Source organism: Spinacia oleracea, chromosome 1 (assembly GCF_020520425.1).
Source record: "Spinacia oleracea cultivar Varoflay chromosome 1, BTI_SOV_V1, whole genome shotgun sequence".
Lineage (NCBI taxonomy): Eukaryota > Viridiplantae > Streptophyta > Magnoliopsida > Caryophyllales > Amaranthaceae > Spinacia > Spinacia oleracea.
In genome coordinates, this window is record NC_079487.1 from 58,630,278 (window position 1) to 58,651,227 (window position 20,950).

General features: G+C 38.1%; 1 protein-coding gene and 1 long non-coding RNA gene across 2 annotated transcripts; one reads left to right on the top strand and one right to left on the bottom strand.

Annotated features, from left to right (window-relative positions):
* The first annotated feature begins 924 nt into the window (after positions 1-924).
* On the top strand, positions 925-2,440 carry LOC130465894 (uncharacterized). Its single transcript, XM_056834701.1, has 4 exons — positions 925-1,234; positions 1,326-1,386; positions 1,569-1,994; positions 2,079-2,440. The coding sequence occupies exons 3-4, from the start codon at positions 1,591-1,593 to the stop codon at positions 2,095-2,097; spliced, it is 423 nt and encodes a 140-aa protein (XP_056690679.1). The 5' UTR covers positions 925-1,234; positions 1,326-1,386; positions 1,569-1,590; the 3' UTR covers positions 2,098-2,440.
* Positions 2,441-17,843: 15,403 nt separating this feature from the next.
* LOC110793096 (uncharacterized) lies at positions 17,844-19,037 on the bottom strand. Its single transcript, XR_002534604.2, has 3 exons — positions 18,852-19,037; positions 18,659-18,754; positions 17,844-18,064 (listed from the first exon to the last, which is right to left on the bottom strand). It is a non-coding gene; the product is annotated as an uncharacterized lncRNA (long non-coding RNA).
* Positions 19,038-20,950: the final 1,913 nt, after the last annotated feature.

The following is a 20,950-nucleotide window of genomic DNA, read 5'->3' on the forward strand; positions in this document are numbered from 1 at the left end:
TCATTTTAGAGACATTAGGTTGATAGTTCGGTGTTTTTGGGTTTTGATTTGATGCTTCACTTTATATTGGTCTCTTGGTTATATGAGTGTTCCTATAAGGATTATAACTTTAAATCCCCTGTACGGATCCCACTTGTAGTCTTAAGATTTTTTGTTTCTGTGGCAAAGAGAACAAGGTTCGTTATACCCAAATCTTTTGGTCTAGGTTCATGATAAGTTTATGATAAACTGGTAGGTTAAATATATACAGTGTATAGCCTGATAACAATGCTTTTGTCTTACTGTGATGGTGTTTAAGGCCATTGTCCTAGCCTCCTAGGATAGAAATAGCCTAATAACAATGCTTTTGTCTTTCTATTATGGGACAACTTGTCCTCTGTTTTGTAGTCTCTGCTTGATGTTCATAAATAAAATTGCTGTTATGCTCATACATGCCATCGGTCACATTAGTCTGGCAGACTAGATCAAATGATCATTATCTAAACATTTGATTCTCTATTAGGTTTTAGTGTATCTATTTATTTTTGCTTCCACCAAAAAGATGTTTAGAATAGTGGTTTCTGATATAGACATTGGCCCATTTTCCTGCTAGAACTCAATGCTCTTACCCACTCCATTTTCCAAAGCATAATTGTACCAAATATGTGTGTTGCTTCTGTTAGCTCTAACTTATGATCAAGTTAAATTAGCTTCACCTCAATTAAGTTCGGAGACTCAGTTAGAATTAGAATTTGTTTCATTCGGAAAGTTTTTTGACCATGGGGATCGTATTGTTGACACTAGTGCAAAAACGTTTAATTGCATCGCTGCATTTGCATCGCCAATCTAAACATGTGACGCAAATGATAAATTTTAGCATAAAATTTAGTTACAATCGTTGTCAGAAACTCTGTGGAAACTCTGTGGAGTTGGATGTTTTAATAGTGATTTATCGCTTTTTAAATTGGAGTTCACTCTTTGAATAATCTATAATATGTAGACAGGGCACTGACGTGTCTCTGAAGGATCTTGACTACCTTTTGTCTCTACTTGAGGAAAAGAAGAGAAAGATGGCCGGAGCAAGAAGAAGCTAGGGTTTGAAGCCAGTAAACTCGCTAAGAATACAAGGAAATGGTTAAGATTGAAGCCAGTAAACTCGCTAAGAAGCATCCACGTGTCTTGCAGATGGAATGAGCTACTAGGACGGTGGTTGACTGGTACTTTCATTCCGGCAGAAATATTAAAAGTACAAGAGGTTGTGTCAATGAGATCAATCAGTATATTTCGCAACATAATCAGCTTTTGTTGGATCACATAACTGACCTTTGGAGCTCTCTGATGCCCAGTTTGTGTTCTGTGATGTTTACCAAGGCTTCATGCGTATCTTGTCCAACCCTAAACACTATGGTAAGCACTTTCATTACATTACATTGGTGGAACTGTTTTTAACCTATGATCTTGTAACAATGCTGGTTATAATGTTGTACAATACTTAGTGTTACTTATGCAGTTATATATGCATAATTATGTCTCTAAGCTGATTCTGTTGTGATGTTGGTAGTGATGGTATGTGAATTTTTGGGTGGTAGGCATCAAGGAAACAAGAGGAGCATGTTGTGGAATAGGGTGGCATGGAGCAGCATCGGGGTGCGACACCATGGAGATGGTTTGCAACCAAAGTACAGCTCATGTAATCCTTCTAAGGCCGTCAATTATCTGCTGGCCGACTCTGCCTGGTTCGGTCATCCATTGGGTGACATCTTTCATCCCTTGAGCGTCCGAGCACTGGTGAACATAGCTTCAGCAGCAGCAGCAGCAGCAGGTGTTCTGGCAACAACAGTTATCGATTACAAGCTAGAAGCAGCAGCAGCAGTTCTGGCAGAAGTAGAAAGCAGCAATTCTGGCAGCAGCCAGTTGAAACAAGAACAAAACCAAGCCAGCCTAAAGAGTGTTTATTTTCACCAGTTGCTGGACTTTCTTGAAGTTCTCTGCCTTAACTGTGACTATCACCGTTGGTAATGCATCCCATCTTTGTATTGAAAGTCATATCTTGATTTGTCATAGATTTGATTTCTAACATCTTCCATTTTTATATCCAGGATAGAGATATTTACTTAAACTTTTATGTTTAAAGTGTAGTTAGGTTATCAACATGTTGGTTGATCTATGGTGAATTTGCCTTTTATTGGGTTGTAAACTGTTTTGACAGGTATATATTAATGTATTATAACATTCCCGGTATTGGGGAGGGTCAAATTACAAAGGAAATATTGTCAAAATTTTCACCTAGTTTACTTTTATTTTTATGCTCTGAATATACTAGTACTGAAAGCTGCTTATTTTATTTAATCTATGGATTAAATAAAATCAGCAGCTCATTTTTTTTAGAATATCCAAAAGTCATTTGCGTCGCACTTTAGCTAATCTGCGACGCAAATGACATTTTTTTTAACATATTGAAAAGTCATTTGCGTCGCACATTTAGCTAATGTGCGTTGCAAATGACATTTTTTTAACATATTGAAAAGTCATTTGCGTCGCACATTTAGCTAATGTGCGTTGCAAATGACATTTTTTTTAACATATTGAAAAGTCATTTGCGTCGCACATTTAGCTAATGTGCGTTGCAAATGACTTTTCAGCACCATGCCTGAAAAGTTATTTGCGTCGCACATTAGCTAATTGTGCGACGCAAATAAGGTTCATTTGCGTCGCACAAATGTGCGACGCAAATGACTTTTAGTCATTTGCGTCGAGAGCTTTTGCCACGCACGATGTGCGACGCAAATGTGCTTAAAAGTGCGATGCAAATGACCCTTTTTCCACTAGTGACGGATTTGGTTTAGTTTGGTGGTAGTTGAGCATTTTGTTTTGGAAATTATAGGAAAAGTCTTTATGATCCATCATTGATCGAATCAAGTACTAATTGACTTCGATTATTCCAACTAAGATATGCCATATCTTATGGACCTAGATTGTGAAATTACAACACACAATCATTGATGATCATATTTGGTCTCAAGTAATCATCAACATGATCTAACCTAGATCTTTATGATTTCTTGCCAAGTGGATTTTATACTTCTGAATCTTTGAACTAGCCAAACAGATTCAAACTTATATCATATTGAGTAAATAAACCTATATTCACTCAAATCCAGGTGATATAATAAAGTCATAAAATATTTCTCTAGCTTTGAACTCTATTGTCTAGGCGCTCTAACAATAGTTCATATCTTTTGTTACTTTCAACAAGTAAGACTAGCTTGTCTTGAATGATCTAGAAATCAATCAACTTTCAAAAGTCCATCAAAATGGAGCTTATGAATGTTAACTTGTTGATATGGTCTAAGCAACAATGCCAAAGATTAGTGGAACTCAAATCAAGGGGTTGATTTGAACCTAGTAAAGTTCTTTAAAGAGTTGTTTGTTTTAATCAAGCATATTGACTCAACCTGTAATTGACCATTTCATTCAAATAAACAAACAAACATTGTTTTTGTTTTTCTTGAATGTGAGTCTTTCTGTGTTTGAAAACAGAAATTTAGGTATGCTGATTGTGGAACAAAATAGCCATTAAGTTCCAGCCTTTGAGAGGACTAAAAACAAACTAGATGACCCTACAACTAATGTAGCATTGCCATGCTTCATTTTCCACTTGTAGGCCATTAGTGTAGCCTAGCTTCCATTGTTTGAGTTATTTACCGAAGTAAGAACCTCAAGCGGTATATGATACCAAGGAAGTTTGATTGCTAGGTCACTGTTCTTTAAGCATTTACTTTTAGGTAGAAACGGAATTGTAAATTCCTTTCATTTGTTCCTTGTTTTCCTATTTCTTGTACCCTTTCTTATAGTTTTAAGAATTGAATTCTCTAGTGTTGACTTTTATACTTTGTTAGACATGTCCGATGTCATTCCAACAGAGTTCTTACCATTTTATGTTGAATATTTTGTTTCAACTAGATGATCTTACCAGAAGCTTCTAAAGTTCTCTAAGCATCAATATATTCGAATGTCTAGGGACTAGACTCATTCGAGAAATAAATGGACAAAGATATTAGGTTGTTAACCATTGGCAAAGCTGAGCGTTTAAGCTCAATGATTTATGATCTCAAAACTACATTGTATTTTGAATTCACAAGCACCAATCGGTTCGCCATTCGACTTTGATACTCGAAAACAACCATAAAAGTCGCTAAAAGAAACGTACATTTTAAATTGCTCATTTTCTCTCATTTCCGTGAATCGTTCTTGGATTCATTACCAATCGAGGAAATTTACTGTTACCTTTCTAAAAGGATTTACCGCAGTGCAAGATATTTAATTATAAACAATAATTAAAACATACATTGAAGCATGCAAAGTCTAAACATTTATCATGAGTAATAACTTGAAAATTAAAGCAATCATGCAATTTCAACAAGTTATTAGCATTTTATTCGAATTTATTGTTCCGCCAGGTGTGAATAAAATGATTCCAAGATCCTAAAATCATTGAAGAATTAAGCACAGTTTGTCGACTTAATCCTAAAACATCTTAGGTAAGCAAAAGCCTTTTGCTAATAGTCTATAAACTATTCTTGGTTGATAGGTACGTCTAAGAACTTATTAGGTAAACCTATCGATTTTGCCACGACATAAAAGGACTCCTTACTTATATCGTTGAGTTTCACCAAAACTAACATGTACTCACAATTATTTGTGTACCTTGCCCCTTTAGGACCAATAAGTAACACCTCGCTGAGCGAAAACTATTACTAGATTGATGTAAAGGATATCCAAGCAAGTGTATATTTTGGCATGGCACCTTTTAACTCAATTTTTAAGTTTGGAACTTAAGGATCTTACTATGTTGGTTAGATTTTAAGTGAACTAAAATCCTTAATCATGCAACATAATCAAGCTTTTGATCTCATGCATTTTAAGACATATTTAAAAGCAATAAATAACTTAAAACATGCATAAGATAAATGTGATCTAGTATGGCCCGACTTCATCTTGAAGCTTTAACTTCAAAGTCCGTCTTGAAAATCTCCGTGGGAGGAACCATTTTCTTTAAATAGGATAAGCTATAATTAAAACTAATTACAACTATTTGATGGTACGCAGACCATATTTGAATTGAAAAACAACTTTGGTACTTTAGACCAATTACATTCAAATTAATGGTACGCAGACCATATTTTCTATCCTATTTGGGCCATACTAGTCACTTCATAACCTGCAAAACAGTACATATACAATATATACCATTCACCAATTCATTATCATGAATGGCCCACATAGCTGGTTAGTAAAACACATTATGCATCACATAAACATTTGCAGCAATTAATCAAGGGCACCAATAATCTACAAATTATTCAGTCCTTATTAATTCTAATCAAGTTGTTTTAACCTTAAGGATTTGTAGACCTAATCAAGAGTTTATGACTAAAAAGGGCTCCCATTTAAACCAATAAATTCATATGCTTTACTAATTTTAAACATAAAAATGTATTTCTAGTCTAACCGGAAACATACAAATTTAATTAAAATTTAAAGCTCATATAAATTTATAATTGAATCCAAAAGTTTAATTTAATTTCAGTCGTATTTAAATTAATTCATGATTTTAATTTTAGTAAAATAATTAGAATAAATAAAATTTATTATAATTACAATTTTCAAAATTAAAATCCAAGAAATTAATTTAAATTATTAATTTTAAATTTAATTAAAATTACGTAAACTGAAAATTTCAAATTAAAATTTCAAAACGATTTAATCGCAACGCAACAATCCTACGCAACGCACGCCCATGGGCCACACGCACACAGCCATCGCTGGCCATGTGCGCGCAGCCCATGCGCTGCGTCGCATCGCTGCTGCTCACCATCGCAAGGCATCACGCGAGCTGGTGCTCGCTGCGCGCGCCAGCGATCGACGCAACAAGCATGCTGCCGCAGCCCATCGCTGGGCGCAGCGCTCGTCGCACGTCGCAACAAGCAAGCTGCTTGCCATCGCTGGGCGCAGCGCTCGTCGCACGCGCAACAAGCACTCGCACGCCATCGCTGGGCGCAGCGCTCGTCGCACGCACAACAGCGCTCGCTGCGCGCGAGCGATCGATGCTTGGCGCAGCACTCGTGGCACGCGAGCTTACGCTCGCTGCGCGCGAGGCTCCGCACGCTTGCGCGAGGCAGTGCACGCTGTGGCGCAGCTCGCTTGCTTCCCACACGCGACTGCTCGTGCCTTGCTCTCGCCCTCGCCCATTCGCCTATTGCACACAGCCCACGACACAAGGAAGGGCTGCTACCTTGTGCTCGTGCACCATGGCCTTGCTCATTGCATTCGTACCGCATGGGCGACGAGCTCCCTTGCTCGTCGTCACATGCCCGCACTATACAACACCCCTTAAGGGTAACACGTAGCGTCCATTGCTTTGTGCGTGCAAGTTATATGAGCGAATCGCATAAAAATTTAAAATTTATATTACAAATTAATGACAAATTAATAAATAATATTAATTTCATAATTTTAGGGCGAAAAATCAAAAATTTATTATTCAATTGATTTCCGATTAACATGGATTCAAGTCTAGGTCATAAAAATTTAAAATTTAACATAAATTTACAATTTTTATGGTGGTTTTTAATCATAGGTATCTAATTAAATTATAACTAATTATGAAAATCAAATTAATTCTAAATTATTCCAATTTTCAACAAATTAATCATAATTACAAATTAGATTGCATAATTAACAAGGCTAGGCATTCAAACTTGTTAAACATATACAGTAGGTCAATCAAAAATTCAAGATTTATCAACAAGAATCGCAAATATTTAATTTAACATCTTAAATTTACGAAATTTTGCATTCGAAAAACTAAAACCTCCGAAAAGTCATAGTTAGGCTTCGAATTTGAGAATTCTGGGTTCGGCCGAAAAATTCTACTTTTGTCAAAATTTTAGAATGCCTTTTACATGCGGAATTGACACAAAATTCACTCGATTTGGATGAGTAACGAAGAAACTGCCGAAAAACTGCGTACGTATAATTAAATAAACGCAATTTGCAATTAATTAACAATTACGAAAATTAATCACCCCTTTTAATTCTTGCAAATTTGTAATATTTAACCATGTTCATGCAATTTAGATTATGAAAATAATAAGAGGCTCTGATACCAATGTTAGGTTATGATACATATGACAATTCATAAATCATGCGGAAAAACCATAAAGCCAGGAAAACATATTATTTACACATAATCATTTAGCATAGTTTAGATGCATACTCTTTGTTGCGTGCCTTCCCTAGCTGCGCCCGAACCGAACAAGAACAAGTCTTTAGGACTCCAAGTGTCGTCCCTCCGTAGATAGTCCACAGCACGTCCGGATCCTCCTTAAGATTGACCAACTAGAATCGCCCTTAAGGTACTACTAATTTTCGGCTAAATAGGCAAGAGTTATGGCTGATTTTTCTGCTTAAAAATCCTAGTTTTGAATACTTGAAAACTTGTATATAAATTTATGACCCTAGGAATATATTTATAGAACCTTGGAAAGGATTTCGAATCCTGTTAGAATACTAATTAATTAATTAGAATCCTATTAGAACTCTAAATAATTAATTTAATCTTTTAGGATTAGGATTTAATCTATGCACGAATTCCGATAGCTTTAGGATTCGTATATCACGTACACACGCACCGCATGAGCATCGCACGCCCAAGCGCAAGCCTTGCGGCCCACGCTGTGCGCACGGCGCACAGGCCCACTGCCCGCAGCCCATTTGTGCGCGCGCGCCAGCCTTGGCTGGGACTGGCCTTGTGCTGGGCCTGGTCGAGGCATTGGCGTGTTGTTGGATGCGTGTGGCTTGCTGGGCGATGGCCTGGCTTCGTGCTGGGCCCTCGTTCGGCAGGCCTCGACCGATGCTTATTCGTACGATACGCTTCCGATTGAATTCCCCGTTCCGGAATTCATTTCCGATACGAACAATATTTAACATTTCTGATTCCGGAATCAATTTCCGTTTCGAACAAATATTTAATATTTCCGTTTCCGGAATTATTTTCCGATTCCGATAATATTTCCGATTCTGACAATATTTCCGTTTCCAGCAATATTTCCGATTCCGGCAATATTTCCATTTCCGATAATATTTTCCGATACGTACCATGTTTCCGTTTCCGGCAACATCTACGACTTGGATAATATTTATATTTCCGATACGATCCATATTTCCGTTTCCGGCAATATCATCGTTTCCGGAGTATTCATTTCTTGCCTGTGACGATCTCAGCTCCCACTGAAACCAAGATCCGTCGATTCCGAATATCCATAGATGGAGTATTTAATGTCATTAAATACTTGATCCGTTTACGTACTATTTGTGTGACCCTACGGGTTCAGTCAAGAGTAAGCTGTGGATTAATATCATTAATTCCACTTGAACTGAAGCGGCCTCTAGCTAGGCATTCAGCTCACTTGATCTCACTGAATTATTAACTTGTTAATTAATACTGAACCGCATTTATTAGACTTAACATAGAATGCATACTTGGACCAAGGGCATTATTTCCTTCATTCTGCGACGGTGGTGTGCCGCACGTTTTCAGGAGTCTGTCTGACTGGGATATCGTCCATAGGGGGTGGGCGAAAATCCTGTTGGTATACCCTTCCGGACGGAGTGAGATTGTCAACTTCGGGCTCTTGAGGGATAGTGTCAATGGGAGCATACCTGGGCCAAGTTTTAGTAAAAATGTCTTGGCCCGATACTTGGGATAGGTAGATATCTTCAGCATCATCATCCCACACACCGCACACTTATCTCTCGATTTGATCCATAGGGACCATGGCGAGCGGTGCACCTTGGGGCGTAATATACACCGTAGGGTCAAAGTTCATATTTTCTAGTTGATCGAGAGAGATGTGACAAGAGCCGAGTGGGCTCTTGTTGTTGTTGGGTTTGCCAACGTTAGGGAGAGGTATTATTTCATCCTCTATCATATCCTGGATCGTGTTTTTTAGATTCCAGCAGTTTTCAGTATCATGCCCATTTCCTTGATGGAACGCGCAGCGGGCGCCCTCGACCCAGTATTTATTTTTGAATGGAGGGTCGGGTGTGGGGCCTATGGGCCTTAGTTTTCCTTGTTTGGTTAGTCTTTGGATGGCTTGTACTAGAGTCCACCCGAGTGGGGCAAACTTTCGGTCTCGGGTCCACCTTCCTGGGCTCCTTCGGGTTGGGGTTTCTTCTACGGCGTGGACCTCTTGGGCTTGAGGCGTGTCGCCCCTGTTGTAGGCATTACTTTTGTATGCAGGCTTGCTTTGTACTGTTTTTGTGAGGTCATCCTCAATCTTTATTCCCACATCGTAAACCCTCTTGGAGGTATCAAGGCCCAAGTATCTAAGATGTTGTTTATAAGCTGGGTCTAGGTTGTCAATGAATTTTCGGACCAATTCAGTTTCAGGAGGCCTATTGATTAGTTGGGCCGCTTGGTCCCTCCATCTAGCAAAGTAGGTCGTGAAACCTTCATTTTTCTTTTGGAAGAGGACTTCCAGCTCGCGCATGGTGACTTGAAAATCCATGTTCGACGAGTATTGCTTGATGAAGACATTGACAAAGTCCTCCCAAGTGGGGAAGAGCTTAGGGTCCTGGTGGTAGTACCATTTGAGTGGCATAGGTTCCAAGGACAAAGGAAAGGCAGGCAGATACATGGACTTGTCCACACCTTTCAAGTTCATGGCATTCACAAAGCTCAAGAGATGATCACGGGGATTGTTCGTGGCTTTGAACTTCGGTAAGTTGGATGAACTAAACTTTTCCGGTAGTTTACCGGGAAAAGGTTCAGGATCGAGGGAGAAATACTTGCTCCCCATAGTTTGCTGCAGAACCATTTTTTCGATCTTCTTCTCGTTATCGAGGTCATGTTTGGCTTGCGCAGCTGCTAAGGATTCGTTTTCCATTTTCAGTTGATTCATAAGTAGGGTCATTTGGGCCATTTGGTCCCGCAGCTCTTCTATGGACATGTTTGAGGGTGCGAATCGAGGTTGGGGAATCGGAGATCCTTAAAAGGGGGAGTGACGGATGGAGGAGTTGCTAAACCTTGTGTTGGTGATGTATCTTCGAGACATACTAACCTTTGATTTTCAGATCGACGGCACGTGGCAGAACAAGCCCTATGCATAAGACAAGCTACAGTTTAGGCCCAAAGTTAAGCATTACTTAGTCTAGACTTTTGACTCTTCCTATCGGTTTTCTATTCTCACTCTTGTTGGTATATTTTGGCTTTTCTTTTGGTCATTCTTTAGATTTTCGAAACACTTGCCCGCGTGACATTCAAAGTTACATTAATTGGCATGCTTGGTTTTGGTGCCGAACATTGTCGTCATAGGAGGCCTAATGACGACGCAAGGAGTTATTTATTTCATAAGTCGTTTTAGAATTAAGTGCCTTTTCCATACGCCCTCGTAGCAAATTTGTTACGAATTTTTATTGCTACGTTTATTTTGTGCGCGGGCACCGAGGCTGCGGTGCCTGGCCAAAAGGCCAAGCAGCAACTTCAGCGCCCAGCTGGGGCGATGAAATAATTGGCACCCAGCCAGGGGCGCTGAAAGTATTCTGTTCGTCTATTTTTTCGTACATACGACTTAATTTTGCGTGCTTGCCCAATAACGTCCTTTGCGCGTTATGCAGCGTCGTGGGATCCGTTACAGGCCGTCCTGGGCGTCGCTTATTTTTGTGGCGATCGCCCGGGACTGCGGAACACGTAATTAGGTATAACTCTTTGGCCAATTGGTGTTTATGAATGTTTGGGCAACTTTTAGGGTCGTTGGTTTTCTAGCGTTATTTGTCACACACAATCACAACATAATCACGTAATTCGCTACACATAACTAACATTACAACATGAAGCAAAAATAATATGTCACGTAGTTTATGATAGGCTTCTATGGGTAATATTTGCGCCTGGCTTGGTACCGCTTCTATCGTAGATCCAACACATGCCCCGGTCGAGGTAGTGCATTCAACATACGAATTTCGTCCCAAGAGGCCAATCACGATGTAAGCCAAGGGGGCATGCACCAATGAGAGGGACCTTAGTGGGCGAGCGATTGGGTTTGGGACGGGTGTACTACTAGGGAAAAGTGCCGAGTGGACAACATTCGAAGCGTATGCACCCTCCGGTTGGCGATGGGTATCCTTAGTCCCAACTCCCGAGATGAAACATGCCAAGGGAGCCGAGATTCGTTATGCGGTTCTGTCCGTTCACATTAATATGCTGATTTTCAGGTTGTCCTAACTTGATAAGGAAATAAACGCGGAGCAAGATCGTTTCACCCTTCGGCTATTTTGATTACCTACGAGCACGAGTATTTCATTAACGTTCCCCAGCGGAGTCGCCACTGTGAGGGGGTCGAAAAAGCACGAGGCTAATGCATGACCTCGTCCCTCGTGGGCGTGACGTTGTCAGATCAAGTGTAATTAGATTTCCTGTGAGTTTACACCCAATCGACTAGTAATATAGGAGTCGCCATTTAGTTTTTAACGACAATGAGAAAAACTGACAAAACCCGGTTATCGTGACATAAAGGGAGTGCAATTATGTTCGACCACGACGGCCATAGGTTCCCTTGTGATCCCTGGTGTGGGGATCGCTCAACGTACACCCGCAGGGAAGAGATTGAGTGTTCGGGGGACTGTAACTACCGAGAGGAGTGCTCATCGATAACTCCAGAGGCAGGTTATCCTTACTAGCTCAGCATAAATAATTGAAGGGACATGCGTTAAACTATTAAACTATTCTGAATTGATTTTAGCAATATGCAACACATAATACTAAATCGATCGTGATTATCTTATTTAGATTGATTTAAGGTACCTAGCATGATAATTCAATTGACCTGGGTATTATCTTATTAGGCGTGATAGATCAATCAAGTTAATAGTTTGACAATTTTATAAAAGGGCGATGAAAGCGATTAAATCATATGAGGGACACATTACAACGCACCCTTGAGAGGTGCGTCACGGTTCTCAGAAAACTAACCACTTGGCTTTGCTATTTCTCCTTTTGTTTAACGAATCTCGGGTTTCTAAGCAGTGTTCCAGTATTCGGGCTTAATTCATCAGCTATAAGGGACAGGATGCGTTCTGTTCGACTTTTGGGTCGATTGCGACAGAATGCCGGATCAATTTTGCAGCGTGAGGCTACGCTTAAGGCTAGAGTCAATACTCAGGTTATGGTTCTGTTCACGTCGGTTTTGAGGCTGTATTTATAGGGAAAGAGTTTATGGAAAGATAGATCTTTAGAATATGAATCCAAAAAGAATTCGGAGACGACACGGCCCCAGGTATTTTCAGCGCCCAGACCCAGGCGTTGAAAATAGGATCTGGGCCGAGCTTTTTGTCAGATCTAGACTCTTAAACACGGAGCTTTTGAGACTTATCCGAGTTTCTTAGTGCGTATTAACTTATGACGGAATGCGTCTGGGCCCGTTACGAACTCTAAGTTCGTTAGGAATTTAATTAATACGTAACTCTTATTTTTGAATTATAACAGGAATAGAGTTCCTTTTGCCAATTCTATCTCTTTTAGGACTTATGTTGGAGTGCAACACCTAATTCTGACAGATTTCTATCTTTTATGACTTTGCCACTTTTAACAACTACTTCTTACGGAAGTTACTATTCTTAGCAGGTTTCTATAAATAGCAGTTTTGGCTGAAATGAAAGGGTGATTGAGATTCGTTATTTTATAGGAGATGCGTTCCCAAGTGGAGATTTACGTTCTCATCATCGAACCTTCCCTTTCGGGAATGGGGACAAAAGTAGGTGTCTACAGAGCTTAGTGTTTGTTATTCAACAAACTAAGGCCCAAGTATAGATATATGTTTCATTGTGATTTATTCAAATGAGACACAAGGGTATTTTTCTACCACGAACTTTTGAGAACATAATGTTTGTTTGCTCGAAATGATGTCCTTTTGGAGATTTGTTTCCAAAATGACAAGTGGGAGAAAATAGACCTCGAAAGTCCTCGAGGCGAACAACAAACATAAACGGACATTCCGGAGGCTTTTCGAAGTTCTTTAGAAAATCCGTCAAAAAAAAAGTTCTTTAGAAAATCCGAACACGTATTCTTTAAGGACTTTAGAAGTGGCTTTTAAAGAATAGACATCTCTTAGAAGACTTTACAAGTGCTTCAAGGAGAACAGAATATTCAAAGGACTTTCAAGTGGCTATTGATATTCTATTGTTTGATGTTCTATACCCAAGTAGGCATAGAGTTCAAGTCACAGAAACTATGAGATTCTTCTATTAGATAGTGAAGAAACATGGAGTTCAGGTCACTTAAGCTATGCGATTCTTCTATTAGATAGTGAAGAAACCTACAACTTGCAGTCAAACTATTATCATGTAGATTAATAAGTTTGTGACCTGTAAGAAAGCTATGACGAAACCCAGATTCCCTAAAATGGTTAGAGGCCATATATAGACTCAAATGTTTTAAATGGTTAGAGGCCATAAAACATACTCAATGTTTTGATGACAAAATTGAAATTTTGTTGATTTGCAAGAATAGTTTCACACCTATTGGTTGCAAGTTTGTTTTAAAGGATAAAAACCATCAAACATGGAATTGCGTTCACACACAAAGCTAGATTAGTTGCTAAAGGTTACAAGCAAATTCATGGCGTGGATTGTGTTGAAACCTCATGAATAATCGTAATGCTCAAGTCTATAATTCAAGCAATGATTGCATATTGGTACATATGGCAATTGGATGACAAAACGTATTCCTCAATCAAATGTTGGAAGAAACTATGTACATGGCATGTCATAGGATTTGTGGATCCAAATAAACGCTTGAAAAAGGAAAGCTAGCTTATGAAATCTAAGTACAGATTTAAGCAAGCAATTGGGAATTGGAATTGTATTTTAGTGAAGCTAATAAGTATTTTAGTTTCATAAAATGTAAATGATTCTTATAGATATATAAGAACTTTAGTGGGAATACGTAAAACTTAATTGGTCCTATGTGTATCACACACATATATCTCTATTGTGAAATAACATTCAAATGCTAATGACTTAGATTTGAAAATTATTCATCAATGACGGACCAAGGCGAAACTTAGTGCATATTGGGTACTAAGATCCATTCACAAAGATCTTATAATATTGATTTGGATTAAGTAATGGCATTTACTAAATCAAACACGAAAGACTCCATTGGAGATATTCGATCCCTATGAATAAATCTAAGTAAAGGATGTTTGAACTATGTATAAGCATTTACTAAGTTAAACATCAAAGGATCTAAGTGAGATTCTTAACCTATATTATATGTCAAAGAATTTAGCTGGATTTAGTATCTACTGAAACTAGAATGAGCTAAAGTTACATGAATAGAATTCAATTGGGAATTATTCTGCAAAAGAATTTATCATGTATGATATAATATGAGGATCGCCAAAAACGTGTCGTATGACTTTAGGCATGACGAACATATACCAATCTCTATTAATCTAAGTGAAGATCAACTAGATTGAGATCAAGAAAAACTTATGGTACTTGAAAATGTACATAGGAACAGTTCTTGACTCAAGGAAATAAAGATATGCTAAATATTGATGCTACACGCATAAACACTGGCAAAGGATCAAGCAAGATTCCTTTGGAGTTTTCCATTGGCAAGGACGAGCTAAAGAGCATCGTGTTTCGAAATGGCAACATGGATTGGAGACCATGAGTTGTTGCGTGGGAAATTAAAATAATAATTTCTATGTTCTAAGATACAGCTGGAAAGTCTTCCACATATCCGTGAACTGCTTGGATAAGTAAATCCAACCAAAGCATCACTAGCAACCTAAACAGTTGAAGAAGCAATAAAACAGGGTTGTTTATGTTAAAAAGTTCTTCACTGAACTTGGGTGGATCACATGTCTGCTGGCTTGATGGTTCTTCATTACAGAATGCGTAGAACCACTATTGTAGCAAGAAAGACTAGATCACAAAATAAACATACTCAAAAGATCTTATCATCTATCTCGAAGAACATTCGATGAAAAGGATATTAAGATTGGCAAAGCATGATAACTAGACCTATGCAACAAGTGAGAAGCAACACTCACATTGTAGCACTGGAAATCAAGCATAGCTTTAAATTCCATGAACTGTTTAAAGATGGGTTTGAGGCCCATGGTTGTAAAACATTTGGGTTGAACATTTATCATATATGACATGTATTTTCATATTCCATTTAATCTTGGTTTAGTATTAAATGATGTGTCCCTTCAATTTGACGAAATATTCAAGATAGACTGTCAGGACCAGTCCTGTGACTAAGAAATGTCTATCAAGTGAACTTGAATGTCAAAAGTTGAAAATGGTCCCTGGTCGGAGTTTTCTATAGAGATGGACGCATAGAAAACGTTGGACGACTAGAATGCAAGATGACTAGTAGTTCTGTTTCTTGAACTATGTGGATATGGCAATGTCGTAATCATTTGCATAGATACTTACTTTGGGAAGACTAGTATCGGACAGACCTATGAAACTTTACTGTAAGAGATGAAAATCTGTCATAAGTAAATTTCATTAAAATTATTAGACACGAAATCCTCAATACCTGAGTGATTTGAGATTACTTGTTTGAGAACTACTTACTTTGACGTTGACCAACCGTCGCACCGTAAAAGGAGGCTATAAAGGCAACGCTCAGGTAATCACCTATCAAACGAAGTCTAATCTCAAGATCGCAAGATTGGGATTGTCCTCCCATAAATCGGGATGAGATGCTTAGAAGTTGTACAAGGCCACTCGAAGAGCTAGAAACTGTAAAATGCATGGCCGTGCTCAGATGAATCATAGGTTATGATTATCTGTTTATTTGATCAGTTGAACTCTGAAACCGAGAAACACCTCTAGACGTAATAAGGATGATAACTCTTACCTTATGTTCAAGAGCAAGCATCGAGCGACAAAGGAATTAGGAAATGCACACTTGTCCCTAAGGACAAGTGGGAGACTGAAGGAAATAATGCCCTTGGTCCAAGTATGCATTTAATGTTAAGTCTAATAAATGCGGTTCAGTATTAATTAACAAGTTAATAATTCAGTGAGATCGAGTGAGCTGAATGTCTAGCTAGAGGCCGCTTCAGTTCAAGTGGAATTAATGATATTAATCCACAGCTTACTCTTGACTGAACCCGTAGGGTCACACAAATAGTACGTAAACGGATCAAGTATTTAATGGCATTAAATACTCCATCTATGGATATTAGGAATCGACGGATCTTGGTTTCAGTGGGAGCTGAGATCGTCAAAGGCAAGCAAGTGAATACTCCGGAAACGATGATATTGCCGGAAACGGAAATATGGATCGTATCGGAAATATAAATATTATCCAAGTCGTAGATGTTGCCGGAAACGGAAACATGGTACGTATCGGAAAATATTATTGGAAATGGAAATATTGCCGGAATCGGAAATATTGCCGGAAACGGAAATATTGTCAGAATCGGAAATATTATCGAAATCGGAAAATAATTCCGGAAACGGAAATATTAAATATTTGTTCAAAACGGAAATTAATTCCGGAATTGGAAATATTAAATATTGTTCGTATCGGAAATAAATTCCGGAATCGAGAATTTAATCGGAAGCGTATCGTACGAATTAGCATCGGACGAGACTTGCTAGACGAAGGCCCAGCACGAAGCCAGGCCCGCGTCCAGCAAGCCAAGCGCCCAACAAAACGCAGCCAAGGCCACGCCAGGCCCAGCGCAAGGCCAGACCCAGCAAAGGCCAAGGCGCGCGCGCGCGGGCTGACGCTCGTGGGCTGCGAGCAGCGCCTGCTCGTGTGGGCCGCAAGGCCTGCGCGGGCTGTGCGGTACGCTCGTGGTCGTGCAATGTTTGTGTTCGATACGAATCCTAAAGCTGATGGAATTCGTTCATTGATTAAATCCTAATCGTAATAAAGATAGAATTAGTTTAAAAGAGTTTTAATGAAATTCTAATTAAACTAATTAGTATCCTAATAGGATTATAATTCATTTCCATAAACTCTATAAATAGGTGCCTAGGGTTACAAATTTAAATCGAGGATTGAAGTATTCAAAGGTATGATTTTGGAACAAAATCAGCCAAACACTTGTAGCCTATTAGCCGAAAATTCTTAGAACCTTAAGGGCGATTCTACTTGGTCAAGCTTAAGGCGGGTCCGGACGTGCTGTGGACTATCTACGGAGGGACGACACTTGGAGTCCTAAAGACTTGTTCTTGTTTGGTTCAGGCGCAGCTAGGGAGGGCACGCTACAAAGTGTATGCATCTGAATTATGCTAAATGATTATGTGTAAATAATATGTTTCCTGGCATTAAGGTTTTCCGCATGATTTATGTTTTGTCATATGTATCATAACCTAACACTATCTCCTATATATCTTTTCAGAAAATTGATCCTGACTAAGCCAGAGAACGAACTAAGGTCAGTTCCTCTGAAGAAACAACTAACATGTAATAAAAATAAAAACAACTTTCATAGTCATTCATATGCGAAGAATTATTGGATATAATTTTTCAACTAAGTCCATCAAGGTATCGACAGTGTGGGTACGTTCCAGGAATAAACATCAACCAAGTAACCAAATCAACAAGTGATAGCCGTTCCTATTGAGAAATGCATGATGTCAATAAAGATGCTCACAGTATGATAGGTACCAATCTGGAACATATATATGAGCAACAGATGGACATTTGTTACTATTGATGCATTAGCAGAAGGAAATAATCGATCAGCATACCAGAACCAGAACCAGCATACCAGAAGAAAAAAAGACAGTGGCCAATAAATGGTTGCGAGACAAAAGCAGCGGGAAAAAAAAGGGTGGGAGAGTAGAACAACATGGTTAATAGATGTAGTATACATACATATCAGATTTTTTCATCAGTAAGCCATGAATGAGACATCATGATTTAACTGTATTTCACTAACTAACAACAGCATACACTCGATAGGTGAGGTGAAAATTAAATAGTCACCAGGTCACCTTGGCAGAGCCCACACCCAACCCACAATTTCAAACCAGATTGCTTCTGCATACCAATTACCAAGCAAACAAAGGAGTCCATCAGTCCAAAACACACCAAATATTGTACACAGTACACTACACCCAAATCAAACAAAGGGTCAATGTCCCGGCTCTAATCCGGATTACTGGGAGAATGCTAGGCTCTAGATTAACGAACTCCAATTAATTTAAAACTATCAATTATTTAGAATAATCTTTTTCCTAGTATGGGTAGATTTCTTTGTATTCTCCATTAACATGAATTGCTAATTCGCATAACTCTACCAAAAAGGGGGGGAACCAAAATTTAACCTAAAATCAATTAAAAGATTACTAAGCAGGAATCTTAAAAACTACATTATAATAATGATGGCTGCAATTGTGTCAAAAAAAGTCATAGAAAAGACCTCATATTAAACTCGTCAAAAACAAGAAGAAATTCAAACAAATTAACAATTAAATAGATATCATTGAACAAAATCAAAATCCCAAAATCTCATACTCCTTACTAGACATTGAATAAAAAATGGGGTACTAATTTTCAGGTAAATCAAGCAAAAATCATACGAAAACAATCATGAATACAATATCAGTTCATAGCACACAAATAAGAACATACCTGAAATTAAAAGGGGGAATTCGATAGAGTCCGACCAAGAGCACGATCGACACAACGATTAAGACCACGAGATTGGAAGCACGAATTCAATGACACCTGAAATTGAAAGTGCAAATTCGGAATTTAGAATTAAGACCAGGCGCAAATTCAACAAACCTTGAAATTAAAAAGTGCGAATTTTCTAAATCAATACCGCAGCTGAGACTTAAACTTGAACTTGAATACCGCGGCTGAGATCAAATTGTCTGATAAATTTAGAGATGAATTGGCTGCGGGGTCAGGAAGAGCAAAGTTTAGAGATGGATTTTCAGAAAACTAAACCTAAGGTAGAGTTTTCTGAAAACTAAACCCACGTTTCTTTTTTTGCTTTTGGAGGCAATAGTAAATTTTTGGGATTGCCCTTATTTTCATTGCAAATATTTAATTTTCTTTTTAAAAAATAAGGTAACACTTTTTAATGTTACCCTAAAATGTTACCTATTTTAAAAGTGTTACCATAAATTGTTATCTATTTAAAAAGTGTTACCATAATATGTTACCTATTTTAAAATTGTTAACATAAAATGTTACCTATATTAAAAGTGTTACCTTAAGTGTTACATTTTTTAAAAAAATGTTACCAAAGCGGTACTTAATAATCTAGTAATTTTGCATTTCAAAAAGTGTTACCAACACGCGTTACATAAGCTCAATTATGTACTAGTTAACGCTTTAGATCCTATCCAATAGATATTTGACCCATTATGTTCTAACTTTCGCCATGGCTCTAATATTGACAAATACTTTCAAATCTAACCATATTTAGAATTTGAATGTCATTTTCAATAGAGAGATGTGTATCTCATATATATATAACCAATAAATTTAATTTAGCTACCACTAAACTCCTCATCTACAAGATGATCCATATTTTCATAGTTATGATTGCTCAATAGCCTTGTTGAAAAGCATGGTCCAATTCCCACTTGTGTGCTTTAATCTACGAATAGATTTCTTTAAGCTTGCTCTTTTATCTAGCATCCAAAAATTTTACATTGTGTGATGTACACATTCCTTTCTACAAGCCCAATTGAGGAAGGTGTTTCGTTTTCCAATTGCCATATTGCCATATGCAATGATTGTTATATTTATCCAAAATAGTTCAAGCATTCCGACTTGGTGAAAAAGATTTCAACATTATCAACGCTGTGAAGTTGTTTATAATCTTTAACCACCAATCTAGCTTTTCTTCTGTATGTGTATACAATATCATCTTTGCATGTTTTGAAAACATGTTTGCAGCCAATGGGAGTGAACCCTTTATGCAAATCAACCTTGTATGTTTAGAAAACATGTTTCCAACTAATGGGAGTGAACCATTTATGCAAATCAACTAAATCATGGATTTGATTCTTTAAGATGAAGGTACTTTGGATGAAATGGCCTCAAACCATTTTGTATGGCCTCGAACCATACTTATGTTTTTAATGGCCTCAAACCATACTTGGGAATTTTTAATTCGTCGTAGCTAACCTGTAGGTCGTATGTTTTTTGAAGCACTTTCCAAAGTCTTCATAGTTTTCATTTCTCAAGATATCTATGTATCTATCTTGGTTGAATTCTATTCCTTATATGATTTACCTAGGTATTGACCATCAAACGTTAGTGTCTATAAAGACAATACTCATGTGCTTTGAGTATTAGGATTCTCTTGAAGCACTTCTAAAGTCTTCGTGAAGCTCTTACAAAGACTTCTAAGTACGGAGCTTTTCCAAAGACTCCTAATTATCCTACATTTGTTTGTTGCTTGACTCAAAGTTCACTTCAAGGTCATTTTTCTCCCACTTTCTAAAAGACATTATCTAGAGCAACAACCATATGTTCTCAGATTTGTGGTAGAATCAATACCCTTTGTTTCTATGAGTCGCTTGTATATCTATTCTTGAGTTTGTTTGATGTAAACACTAACTCCCACTGGGTTTGGCAACCCTAGATATATAAGTACTGAAAAGAGAAATTCAATCCTTATGACATCTTATCCTTAGCTTTAACAACTTTATTTAGTGTGATATTCGCTTGAGAGTATCATTTATTCTTACGGAGCATTGAAGCGTTTCACATATTCACCTTGAGTCAATATAGCCATATTTTCTCAAATAAGCATTTCACATATTTGACCCAGCCTAGATAATAAATCAGTAAACTCCAAATCCGATCCATTTATAATTTGGAGCCCAGAATTGCATCCGAATCCGACTCTGAGTCCGAAACTCCGAAATACGACTCCGATCCATTTACCCACCAGAGGTCCAA

Coding starts and splice junctions, on each gene's coding strand:
- LOC130465894 (XM_056834701.1), top strand. CDS start 1,591: ATGTTGTGGAATAGGGTGGCATGGAGCAGCATCGGGGTGCGACACCAT.